At 42.1% G+C, this 13,704-nt stretch overlaps 1 protein-coding gene across 3 annotated transcripts in view; it reads left to right on the forward strand.

Moving 5' to 3' along the window:
• Positions 1 to 13,704, forward strand: part of LOC146857046 (histamine N-methyltransferase-like) — a 383,299-nt gene that overhangs the window by 315,951 nt on the left and 53,644 nt on the right. For all 3 annotated transcript variants that reach the window (XM_085647543.1, XM_085647544.1, XM_085647542.1), the window contains one exon: positions 1,538 to 1,590. In XM_085647543.1, the coding sequence (XP_085503669.1) occupies positions 1,538 to 1,590 (53 nt within the window). The remainder of the gene's footprint in view (positions 1 to 1,537; positions 1,591 to 13,704) is intronic.

A 13,704-nucleotide genomic window follows, 5' to 3' on the forward strand; every position in this document is an offset into this window, starting at 1 on the left:
CCACCCTTAAATAGTAGTATCTGTGATAAGCTGTTGCTCAAAAATCCATTTCCACTGGCTAACCTATGAACGTCGACGGTTACTCCTCTCTAACAGCCGTCACAGTGATATCTAATTATTATGTCCATAAGATTTTTGGAACAAAGAAGAAGAAACCGGTTTGGACTGTGTATCTGAGACTGCATGTGGTTAGGAGGATGTATCTATTACCAGTGATCATTTTTAGAATAAATTTGTATTTTTTGATTCGGCAATGTGGGGTACAACAGTGTTTTTTTATGAATATTGCCAATTGTAAACCTAACTCTGAATTTAGATTGCTTATGTGAGTATTAATCTTTGTACAATAAATAGAATAATTGTGAAAACAAAATTAAAATGAATTATTTGACCAGTACGCCTGAGTTTTATTTCAATATATTGGTTATACTGTAAAGGGTGTCTTCTGCATAATAATTGTAGTGTTGGATTTAAAGACTAACAAAACACAAAGTATACTGGAAATAATCCCTCCAGGGACATTTTGTTTTTTGACTTAATTACGTTTCCTGGGGGAATACTGAGTTGCCCTAGTGTGATTAAATATACTTTCTAAAAGTGTCATTCTAAAATAATAATGTTATATACAAATGTACCATTATAGAGCATTTATCATTACCATTCCAAGGATATAAAATTCAACTAGCCCATTCTACTCAGGAATTACATCTTAAAAGTTTATTAAGGAATTCCCAATGCTAACCCTTCGAGGGGGAGTAGGCCTCACAGCAGTGAAAAAATGAATTTAGCTGTTTGGTACTACCAGGACATGTAAAACTTAAAAGGCCATGTCCTGCCTTTTACTAAGACAGCACATTGCCCTTAAGGCTACCAAGGGCCTACGCTAGGGGTGACTTCTGTGTAATAAAATGGGAGTATAAGGCTTGAAAGGTGGTTTTAAATGGCAAGTGGAAGTGGCAGTAACCTGCACACACACGGCCTACAATGGCAAGCCTGAGACAGGTTTGAAATGCTACTTGTGTAGGTGGCACACTCAGTGCTGCAAGCCCACTAGTAGCATTTAGATTACAGGCCCTGGGTATATGGTATACCACTTTACAAGGGACTTTAGCACTGGTCAGCAATGGTATAGTGCTCAGAGACCTGAGCTCAACAAAATGATACAGCAAAACGAGAAGGTAAGCGGGGAAAACATTTGAAGGAAGAATGTCATAAGGATGACAGGTCTAACAGTATATGTATATGAGACAATACCAAAACTGAAACAAAACATAAAGTTTTTATTCAAATGTATTGTCTTTTTAATGCCATTCATTTGAAAAATACCTACTATATGGATCTCAGCAATTCAAATACTGCTTCCCTTAAACTGTACTTCTGTAATAATTCAGATATGAATGATTAGAGAAACAATGGTTCTCAGGTGATAACATTAAATGTATGTCTTCTTCTACTCTACTATAAAGTTTTGATAAAGCATAAGTATATCATTTAATTAATTCACAGCAATAACATGTTGTATCCATTTTACTTTCAGGACTGGACAAGGGAAGTCTTCAATCAATGTCTTAGGTATAGGAAGTGGAACAGGTTTGTAAGTTTTAGTCATTGCAATGTATTTCTTTTTCCTAATGCGTTGCTTGTTTTTTTGGCTTTGACGAAGCCATCACTTGAAGAAGGTGTGTAGTGTGACTGTCATAACATTTAGTCTAATGTACTGTAAATGCTAGATGATAGTAATGCAAATATTCCCGACCTGTATATGCATATTTGCCTTTCCTCAGTGAGATAAGCAATTGGTGAACTTATGTTTAGCCATATAAATGTAAACTAAATCTATGTTCTTCATTTTGCATGTTACAAAACATTATATAATATGGATTGTACTGTTCAAAAGTTCAAGCCTTCAACCCATTTTTTGGCAATGTAAAAGGTTGGCCTGGGTTGCAAAGCGGCAGGAAATTACAGTGGAATCGCTGCTGTTTCAGCTATTGCCAGAAAATAACGGGGCAATATTTAAAAGGTATGGGGAAACATTGTTTCCAACAAATCATTTGACTATGTCTCCTTCAGCAGAGAAAGTGGTCTGTAGATCTCTCCGATAATTATCAGGGGGTTTTTAGTGTCTTGACCCTGTCCCGGGCTCACTGTGCCTCTGGATTCAAGCTAGCCTGTCTGATGAGGGATGATGCCCCAAAACCGGTTCCAGGATGCTTGGTTCCTGTCCTGGGAGGACCTGACTTGGCAGTTCGGGCTGTACTGTTCCCATGAGGCACAGGGCCAAGACTGATTCACATATGGCTGGGTCTAAACTGGGGTGGCATTGTGAGCAAAAGAACAATGGATTTACCCCAGATCTCTTGACTGGGGGTGAATGTTTGATTTGCTCTGCATTCTGTCCATCATCTGTGTGTCTTTTGCTATCTTAAATAATTGACTTTGCTGTCATGCTACCACAAAAAGGTATGAAGCTGTCCACCCACATCACTTTACTACAATAAAGTCAATTAATAATTTGTAAAAGACTTTCATATATAAATACTCTATCTTCTAATGATATGAAAAATAGAACAATACGCTCTAAAATTGAATAAGCCTCCTTTTACACTGCACTTATCCATTCAAATATGTACAGAATTTCACAAATATGTGCTCTTTCATTGAATTATCAACTCTAAGGAGTATTTTAGAAAATATATTCAAATCTGGGTTCCCTTGTAGCTAACACACTCCTCCAATATAAGGACTAAATTATCCAGTATGCTTAGAGGGTCCATGATGGCCTCTTTTATCAAATAGTGAACCAAGATTCAAAGCAGGGCCCTACTGTCCACCTTGTAATTGTAGTTCATACACCAGTGAAAAATCTGGAATTCTCTATTCCTTCTGTTTAAAAAATGGAATGCTTTGGGCATCAAGGTGTAAGAGAACACATTGTGAAGTGCTTAAGAATTAAGGAAAACTCTGAGAAAAGCTGTGTGGCAGCAAAGCTTTTCGTGTCGGCTCCTGTGAGGAACCAGGTGTTTTGCAGGTTTCCACCTGCCTTTTGTTTCACCCCCATTTGGACTACTACAAGAGACAAATGGTTCTGTCGGGTCACACAATTTCTTTGCAGCGTGAGTTATTCACTGAGAGATTTATACAATTGAATAAAAGCGATCCGCTTGAATACAAAAGAAAATGGATGAATTTGTCTCATTCAGAAGGATATTTTACTTCATATTTGCAAATCATTGGATAAGGTCAAGAATTACCATGTCATAAAAGCTTTCCAATAACTCTACTAAAAAAAAAAAAAACAACGCATGTGGGTGTGATTGTAGTGACTTGGTGAATAAAGTATGTGTATCATACAACAAATTTGGACAAATACTGTATAAATATTTTTTACAACGAAGCATTGAAAAACAAGGTCCCATTTTCACATCAAATAATGGAGATCACCCTAGATTGCTAAATTCATTATATACTGGTTTACTAAGGGACCTATGGCATGGACAAAAGAACCGTCGAGGTTTCGACCCTGACAATCTGCATGAATGATGTCAGCACAGGTCTTCTTCAGAACAAACAAGCGCGGTGGACAGCCTGTGTAGAGAAATAACTAAGTATCTGAGGATCCATGTGAATACTGTGGCCTAAACCAGGTCAATCATCTTGACTATATTTATATACCATTTTTGGTTCTTGTGTAACATATTCTCATTCATTTTTGTGGAATAGATCGCCAATGTGCATGTGATTCGTGGTTCAAATCAGCAAATATACCTTGACCACGTCTATAATCTAATACCATTTCTGGTACATTTGTTTTTGTTCCATCCCAAATACGTGAAGATGCCTTACAGACACTGCCGCATTGAGCCTGTGGTCTCGCTGCCACGGCACGGCATCCTACGGAGGAGATAGTGGCTGGGTGAGAAGGTGATTTGCCTCCTTTAGGAGCGGACCTCGGTGGACTCTGGAGCTGAGTCCTGGCTGTGCCTAAACCCCGCCCCCCCACGGGGATGATAATGAGGGCCCAGGAGGGCCTTAGGGTGGAGGGCCCTGGAGTGTTTGGCTGCTAGTTGTCTCATGTACTCTACTTACCTGTCACCCCACTGGGCTGTAATGAGGGAGAGTGTGGCCTGCTCTGGAGGAGCTGTGGCAACCGGCGGTTCCAGCTTGCGTCAGAGGGTAGCCCCTTTGAGTCCCTGAGCTTAGAATTAGTTCCAGCTCTCACAACAGCTTCACACTTGATGGACTTGAGGATCAGCAGCCACACAAGCTACATACCTTTTGCTATCATATGGAGCCTTCAACATCCCTCAACCCCAGATAAGTGCCCACTACCTCATTTTCACCTTGTGCACAGATGAGACGCTAGATTCTGGAAGACCTGATGCTTCAATCACCTTCTCCTTTATTAAAGCCCTGTTTGCTTCCCTGCGAGACGATATCCAACCCACAAAAAAGAGCTCTCTGTTTATCTCAAGGAGGTTTGTCGAGACATAGACAGCCTTGGAGACAGAGTCTCAACACTCACAGATGACGAATCGAGCCGAAACAAGAAAATTGAGCAACTCCAGCAGAAAGTCCTTCACCTTCAAGACCAACACTTAGACCTGCAAGCCCATGTGAAAGATTTGGAAAATAAGTTGCGTCATAATGACATCTGTATTAGGGGCATCCCATCAGGTTTGGAGGGGTCAGACATCACCTCATTTTTGACTGAACGTTTTTGCTTGATTCTTGAAGCACCTCCAGACACTGAAATCAAATGGGATCGCACCCGTCGAGTAGGCTCTAAAAGGTCAGCTCCGGCACTCCAGCTGACATTTTGATAAGTGTTCGTGAGTTCCCGCAGAAAGAACGTATTCCCCGAATGGCTCGAGACAAACACCCAATACAGTTCCAAGGATACAATCCGATTCTTTATAAAGACATAGCAGCATCCACCCTTTAAAATCTTAGGGCCTTCCTTCCTGTCACTACCCACCTAAACAACCCGCATACCATATAATTCTGGAAACATCCCTTTAGACTGGACTTCCAACTTGATGGGAAACTTCATCAGTTTTGCTCACTTGAAGAGGCCTGTCAATCATTGGACATTAAAAATGTCTTCCCGGAGTAGTCTTGCAATGACCAGCATGATCAAGGAACCCGGAGAACCTGCAGAAGGAGAACCACAAGACTATCCCCTACAGAACTACGCCCAGACCCAGTGACTATGTCTAAAGAGAGACATGCACTCCTGGTTCCAATCACTGGAGATTCAGGCAACTTAGCAGTGACACGAAGCAGGCCACGACCTTTCTCTCCTCCTCTGTTCCTCTTTTCAACTTCTTTCTTTTTCCACACTCTTGACGACTGGCCTGGGTGGGGGCTGGGGAAAATGAGTATTGGCCACTGTACACCCGTTTTTCTGCTTTACATTCCAGAGCGTGCTGAGTCCTGGACATTGACACTGTTCACAATGTTTCTTCAACTGCTTCTTCATTTACCCATAGGTTTGTTTATTCCTTTGTTTTGTTGGGACCCAGCGACTAGTGATCCCCTTTTCAAACACCATTACTTTAGATATGGGCTCTCACACAACACTATGTTCTTCATACATGTTGCTTAAAGCACCCCGCAGAGGTACCTCTGTATCTCACAACCCCTCTTGTGCAGATGACAGGTGATCTGATGATTCTCACGCTCAATGTTAAGGGTCAAAATAATCCCACTAAAATGCAATCTTTCCTTTCATACTTGGAGCATTCTGAGGCTCATATTTCTCTTCTTCATGAAACGTACCTTCTTACCAGTGAAGCTTTTCCCCGACAATATTTCTCATCACTTCACAGTAAAACTGCAGGAGTGGCCATTCTAGTCTTCAACTCCTTTCAAAGGAAGGTAGGTCCCAAACAGGCCAAAATTAAGGGTAGATTGCTAGCTTATACAGTGATAGTGGGCTCTCATGCTTTCACCTTAGGCACCATTTATGCCCCAAATGAAAGGCAGGAACGCTTTTTCTGATGAGCAGGGACAGAGGTGATGAATACCCCAGATCAGCTGGTTATACTGGTGGGGGACCTGAATTTGGTTTGTGACAATGCGCTAGCAAGGTCAGCCCAATGTCATGGACACATGTGAACCCTTTCCCCTGAGAAGGCACTATGGTTAGGTGACATAGGCTTAATGGACATCTGGCAGGCCATGGCGCACACAATCAGGACTACACATTTTATTCCCATGCACACAAAACATATGCTAGATTAGACAATTTTTTGGCTCACCTGAGGTCACTTCCATAAGTTCTTTATCGGACCATGTTGCAGTAAGTATTACCCTGACTGCATCCCCAACCAGGCCACCCCCCTAAACCTGGTGACTTCAAGAAATCCTATTGCAATGCCCTGAAGTTGTAAAGCAAATCACTTAAGCGATATAGGAATTGCTAGCTATTAATGCCCCCCGACAGTACTATCACTAAACTATGGAGAAGTATAAAGGCTGTTGTTAGCAGGGAGCAGATTGCAATTTTTGCTGCAGACAATAGAATACGCAAGGACAAATGGGAAACACCTGTCCCACCAGGTTTGAGAACTGGAATGCATTCACAAATGGATGGACGCTCCATGGCTATGGCGACAGCTCGAAGCTGCCCATTCCTATCTGGCAGGTATCAATCTGGATAGTGCGAAATATGCAGGGTTCATTCTCCGCAAATGTATTATATTGGGGGCAATAGATGTGGATGCCAGAGCAAGTGGGTCCAGACAGAGTTTGAAACTGCGGTTCAGGAATGGAAAGATGACCCCCATATCGTGAATACCTTCTGAGATTTCTATGAAGACCTTTATACGGCCCAAAGCCTGTCCACAGATGCGCCAGCCACATTCCTTCAAGAGGCCCACTCCCCAAAATTAACAGGGGAACAAGCAGCTGATAATGACCATCGTAAAAAAACACTTAAATCTCCAGGCTCAGGTGGCCTCTCTGCCCTCTTTTACAAGACATTTTGCTCGCTTTTAAGATTATTTAATGTGATTTTCTTAATTCCCCCTTCCCTGTTGACAGCATCATCCAATGTCCACTGTCCTTATTCCAAAGCCAGGTAAGAACAGACGTTATTGTGTATCATAAAAACCAATATCTTTTTAAATGTAGATCTTAAACTTCAATGGCATCCTTGCAGCCTGTTTGAGCCCCTTGATGCTTGGCCTCACTGCCAATGTACTCCATCTCATTGACAAAGCCTAGCGCTCAAATCAGGAGCAGATGTTGTTAGCAATAGATGCTAAATAAATGTTTGCTAGAGTTCATTGGCTGTATATGGCAGCCACTCTCAAGCATTTTGACCTCGGAGACAAATTGTGTAGATGGATCCTCAGCAGCTATAGTCAGCCTACTACAGTGTTCCGGGTGAACGGGCACTCCTCCGCTCCGTTTCCGATCAGCAGCAGCACGCGACAGTGGTGCCACCTCTCACCCCTAGTGTTTGCATTATATATGGAAACAATGGCTCAGAGAATACGGCCTCATCCTATGATATAGAGAATCCTCTTTGGGGAGAAGAGCATGCTATCAGTCTCTACTCAGATAATGTTATAGCAACATTAGAAGATCAATCCATTTCATTACCTACCTTCCTTAATGAACATGAACTGGATACATTTAGCCAGGCTGCAGGCTTTAAAGTAAATGTGCACAAATCTCAAGTTTTTAATCTATCACCTCCCACACAGGAAACCCTGCAACACAAATATCCCACACAATGGGCAACAACATCTATCCCATAGCAGGGTCTTCAACTCACAGCTAAGACCCAGACAACAGCGACGCTCAATTATCAGAACTTACTTCACCAAGTTAAATTAAAATGACATCGCTGGGACCTTACTGTCTTCCTTTGCTTGGTCACATTGCAGCCCTAAAGATGATGATTCTACCAAAGATATTATATCTCTTCCAGATGTTCCTGGTGGAACTCCCTCCTGGAGTATTACAGACCCGTCAACAGGGGCTTAATCAAATATCATATGTATAGGCAGCTAGGAGACCCCGCATGTGCAGAGACTTAAGCTATAGATCGCAGACGAAAGGAGGTTTAGGAGTTCCGTATCTCTACCGTTATTATCGGGCAGCTCAGCTTAGGGTTTTTCTGGAGTGGGGTTCCAAGACAAATCTGAAAAGCACTGGGTTTTCATGGACAGAGGGGTGGCGGGACAGCCACTGTAGAAAATTACCTTCTTTCACAAATCCGCCCACCCCAGGAACCTTTATCTTTCCCCTATCACTAAATCCTCCTTGGATGCCTCCTACAAAGTTGCTGAGCAGGGTGGACTTACCTCATTCCCCTCTTCCCTTACACCAGTTGTGGGTAACCCAGATTTCACTTCAGGTTTAGACTCTCCGGCTTTCAAATACTGGAACCAGATTGGTTGTAGATCAATTTGCTCGTAATGTGGCTATTATTTTAACAGCAACTAAGATCGCCACAAATTGGTATTTCAGAACCTACCCAGGTGCAGAAAGGTAATCCATCTTGAAAACCAGATTGTTTGTCAATTGTGGCTCTTTAGGCATGTTACTGCATTTACTATGGGATTGTCCAACACTCACATCACATCCTACTGGATACAAGTGCTTGATGACGTCAATACCCATTTCAACACACAACTTCCTGGATTCCCTGCCTAAAATCATTCTGGGTCCACCCAATACACTCCCCATCCCACTCAAATCTCGCAGGGGCAGACAGATTGGAGATGCACTGGTTGCAGCCCTGCAGAATATAATGACACATTGGGGTGTGGGCAGATCCTAACAGATCTAGGATGGTTACACTAGTTTTGCCACATACTTGGGATGGAGTGACTGCCCCTTTTCTTATTGAATCAGGGAACCTCTTTCCCTGAGATTTGCTGCCTGTTCCTGACATTACTACTGACATTGTAGTTTTGCAAACTCTACTGTCCCAAATTTTTACGCCTTCTTCGATTAACTGAGACCCTCCATACCCCTATCTGAAAGAGTCCCTGTAATTTTCCACATTAGCCTATCGGATCGCACTTGCTTTGATTTCAAATGCTGATTGGTCCCGGGGGTAGGAGGAGTTTTGGGGTTGATTGGGAAATTCTAATGATGGCATGGCTAATAGGTTGATAATTTTGTGTTGCTTTTCCTTCTTATTTTATAAAACCAATAAAGAGATTTAAACCATAAAAGAAATCATAGGCATGATGGTCCACTGACCCCAGCTAGCCACGATCCCTGTGATGGTAGCGATTCATAGTGGGTCACAATTTACAACTTACCTCATGCATATTATTGAAGTAGGTCACATTGCAATCCCATTTGAATTTTAGAAGTTCGCAAAAAGCAGTGCTTTCAGTAAATTTTGGTGCACAAATTGCAACCAAGTTTATTAAATGCATTGTATGAACATAAGGCCCCTGATTTCTTGGCAATTAAGTGCCAAAGTTCAGAAGTGTTCCCCTATTTGTTTACAAGAGTATGCCCCAAATGTTACGAATAGGTCCTGATAGAGATGCCTTTATATTTCTGCTTAACATTATAAATGTCACACTTAGGAAAACCGTTTTTGTGGACCAGGATCTTCAAATTGCATTTCAGATTTTTAAAAACATTATCGTATCAGTGGCATGTAATTATTATGGTCAATGTGTCCATCAATCAAGACAAGGTTAGACCAGTAGAGGGCTGCAAGGGGTGCCTGGTGCAGTTAGGTGCTGTAAATATGTAAACTCACTTAACTCAAAAAAAGTATCCTCCCTTACAAGGAGCAATGATTAAGGAGAAAAGGAAAAGAAAACCTATACTCCACCACACTTAGAGGTGGGAAGAGGAGAAAACCTCTTTTTCTATATATCCCTCACCCACTCTAGCAGTGGCATTCTTCGTCATTGGGTTCACCCAAACTCCTAAAGATCAGTTGAAAAATGGTCATTCAAGCACAATATGTGACACAATACAGATGCCTTTGTCTGTCACTTTGAAATGATTAAGTAATTTCGAGAAAAATGAAAACATAATCATGCTATTTTTCTGTTTGTACTTTCTGTTCACATGCAAATCCCTCCAGACAATAAGTACCAATCTTTTGTTTGCATGCTGAAGTAATTCTTTAGCACTACACGTTTCCAGCTGCATAAATTAAGTTACTGGGGGATCTCTTCTCTACTACCACCCTGAAGAATGCCCAGGACCTATTTAGGCCAATTGAGTAGGGCAGAAAAATGTTGGCTCTTTTACCTTAGGGTCATAGGACAACAATATCCTGGATGCCCCTTCCCATAGTTTTTAATCGTATCCACTCACTCCACTAATAAAGGGATACCTTGGATTTGTCGTGTAGCTCCTATAACAAATATAGAGGATATGCACGTTTGGACCGCATACACTGTAGGATTGGTGTCAGACTCACTCTAAACACCCCCACTGGGAATGTTGGCCTTTTGTACCAACTAGCTCACAGTGCCACTAGGATGTCCTCTTACCAAGGAGAAAATAGTTTTCAGCAACCATCGAACATGACATCCCTGATCCCTCAGGATCGTGGAAACAATATGCTACTTTTGGCTCAGTAACTCGTGCTTACATAGTCTGTCTCAGAGAGATACACAGAATAAACTGGCTGGGCGTTTTCAATAAGTATTTTCTGAACAGTTGTTATTCTGGTGTAGAATAGATGAGCTGCAACAACCGTTAGACAGTATAAGATATACATGATTAGCAGTACTATAAAGGTAAATGGATGGTACAGCTCTACCATCTTACAATTGTCATGAAAACATACTAGTATATAAAACGCATAATTAAAAGATGCGTACTCCTATGATACTTCCCGAACTAGATGTACCTAAATGTACCTAGCATGTGTGTAGGTGTTAAGCCAAGAATCCCTCTAGGATAAACTCAACCCCATTACCTGAAGTGAGAGACTGTGGGACCCCGTCTTGGTCTTGAGTTGGACACCCCGCAAGGGATGTTAGACCACTGCAAGCTGTAGTGTCTGCTTGCAGGAACCTCAGCATCTCTGGTCAGTGTGTCGGCCGGGAAGTCTCGGTCTCCTCTGCTCTCTCTTAGCAAGATGTGATGTATAAATACCCATAGGCCTCCCCAGGGGTGCTTCTTCTCTGTATTACTGTGTCGGCCTAAGGATGACATTGGGCACAAACTTTATACATAAATATTATACAGGAGATGATCATCCTGCTGTGCCTCCAAGAATCCTCATGCATAATGTATGAGATTTCAAACTATGGAAAACCTGTGTTTCTGAATGCAGTGTCGTATTTAGGTGAAAGGTCAGTCCCTGTAAACTGTTATAAGTGTAATGTAGGGAAGAATATGGGTGAAGGGTAATGAAGTTACCGGGTCCTATATTATGGTACCTATATGGAATATAACAAGGTGAGGTAGGGATTTTTATTAAATATTTTTTTTTAAAACCCATACAAAAAAAATTCAAGTCTTTTTTAATGTGCTTCCTGGAACATGGTTGAGCCCGCCCTAACCTTTAGGGGTTAGGGTGAACCCAATGATAAAGCATGCCACTACTATAGTGGGTAAGGGTTATATACAAAAAGAGGTTTCCTCCTCTTCCCACCTCTAAGGGCAGTGGAGTATAGTTTTTTTCCCTTTCTCCTTAATCATTGCTCGTTGGAAGGGAGGATACTGTGTTTGAGTTAAGATTGTTTCAGTGGGAGTACGTATCCTCTTTCCTTTCACTTTTCAAGGATCTCTCCACCCTTTTGGTCTCTGAAGTAGCCCTTCGTACCCCATCTGTTATAAGCTGCAAATATGTCCCCCTAACTGGTTGGGTGATGTTATGGTTCCACATCAAATTGATAAAACCCTTAAACATCACCAATCATGACCTGCTACATATAGCATAACGTTTGTCCTGCCTTCAAAATCTTCACTCATCCCGGTCTAACTTCAGAATTTTAAAGAGTTCATGAGTAGTAGTGAATTGTGAATTTCAACTAAAAATAGGGCATTAAGTCATCAGGTGTGTGGCTGGGTCCATGGACTGGTAGGATGCAAGGCTGGTTGTATGCAGGGCTCACCTCAGGCAAATTTTCTGTCCAGCTCTTCTTTCAACACCTACCACATGGAACTAAAAACTGTGCAATGTGAGATCTGGGTGCCCGCTTGTTTGGTTGCAGGACCTGTTCTAAGGTGAGGGTCTCTGTAAATCCCATCAGCCATGCGCAGTGGGAACCTAACACACTGGCTGGGGACCTCTGTCCAAGTGCTAATATTCCTTTAAAAAAGTTATCAGAAATTCTGGGGAAAAAAGTTAAGATGAAATTGTGGTTCAAATCCTGTAACATTCACATGGGAAAAAACTATGAAACTCACTTAACGATTCTAAATGAAAATGTAAAAATACCTGAAATTCAGCAACAATTGTCCACTATACAAATTATAACACATGACCACTGATAGAAAGTCTGCTGATACATCAGGTAGAAGGGGAAGGAGTCACATTTAGTCAGAATGTGTAGAGCATAATCAACGCCTGACTTCATCGTTAGGTGTTTTCCAAAATGAGTTTGGATTGTCTCTCCACCCATTTCTGTCCTAGATTGTAGTCAGGAATCAAAGGTTAGAGATTTAATGAAACATAATCATATGTTATACATCTGCTCCAGGTTTGTTTTAGCAAAGAAAAAACATAGGTTTGTTGGAGTCAATCTGGGATTGTCCCTTACGAAAAGCATGAAGTATTCAGGGCTGGATTTATAAAAGGATTGTGATGCTCTTGTGTCACAAAAAGTGACACAAGGAAACTAAATCTTTAAGTCAGTTTTACTAAGCCACGCAAGGCCTATTTGCCTGGCCCTGCATTGTCTGGTAAATCTGGAATGATGCAAAGCAGCGCACGTCAATGCCTTGCGTTACTCTGAAGTGGGAAGATGTTACATAGTAGGGCGTGTGTGTTACTTAACATCCAGCTGTGCTTTTTGGTGCATTTCCAGATTAATCAAGACTAGTAAACCTGGGAACACATCAAAATGGTAAGCCTATCCAATTGAGGCACAATAAGAAGTAATATCGACATTTCTCCTTGTTGCTGTCTTTTTGTAAGTGTACTACATTCTGCAGCACACTTGGAAAGAGGAAAATGCCTCTAAGGATTCTTTTTGTGTGAGAAGGAGTCAATTTCTGCACAAAAGCAACCTGGCTGACAAGCAGGCACCCTTACTGCATGGGGCAAGGGTGTCGGAATTGGTGCTAGGCAGCACACAATGCACAAGCATAGGGAGAAGGCAGGAATACGCCAAATCCTGATAGATATGACACATTCTTGCCCTCTCTATTTGACACAGTGCAGCAAGTTGTCTTCCTGCATTGTGCTGCATCATATAGTGATAAATCTGGGTCCTGGTTTATTTAGGAGAGAGTGATATCGGAGCAGACTCTTTGGAGAAATGGATTCTGAGAAACGTAAATAAGGCTTCATCTTGGCAATAGTAGCGGTGGGCTGCTAACCGCCACCGCTAGCCGCTAACCGTTAATCTGCTGGAACCTGCGGAGCCCCTTCTGAGCCGAATTTGCAGTGCCCGCAGCAGCCACCACCGTAAGCAGCCGCCCTCACCACAGCCGCATACCAGCTGCAAACCGGTGAGCTGGGGACCAGCCTGCACATGGCACCTGCACCAGTCCCTGTAGCAGCGGTAAGCCCCATCGGCCCCCTGGGGG

The sequence above is a fragment of the Triturus cristatus genome, chromosome 3_2 (assembly GCF_964204655.1).
Source record: "Triturus cristatus chromosome 3_2, aTriCri1.1, whole genome shotgun sequence".
NCBI lineage: Eukaryota > Metazoa > Chordata > Amphibia > Caudata > Salamandridae > Triturus > Triturus cristatus.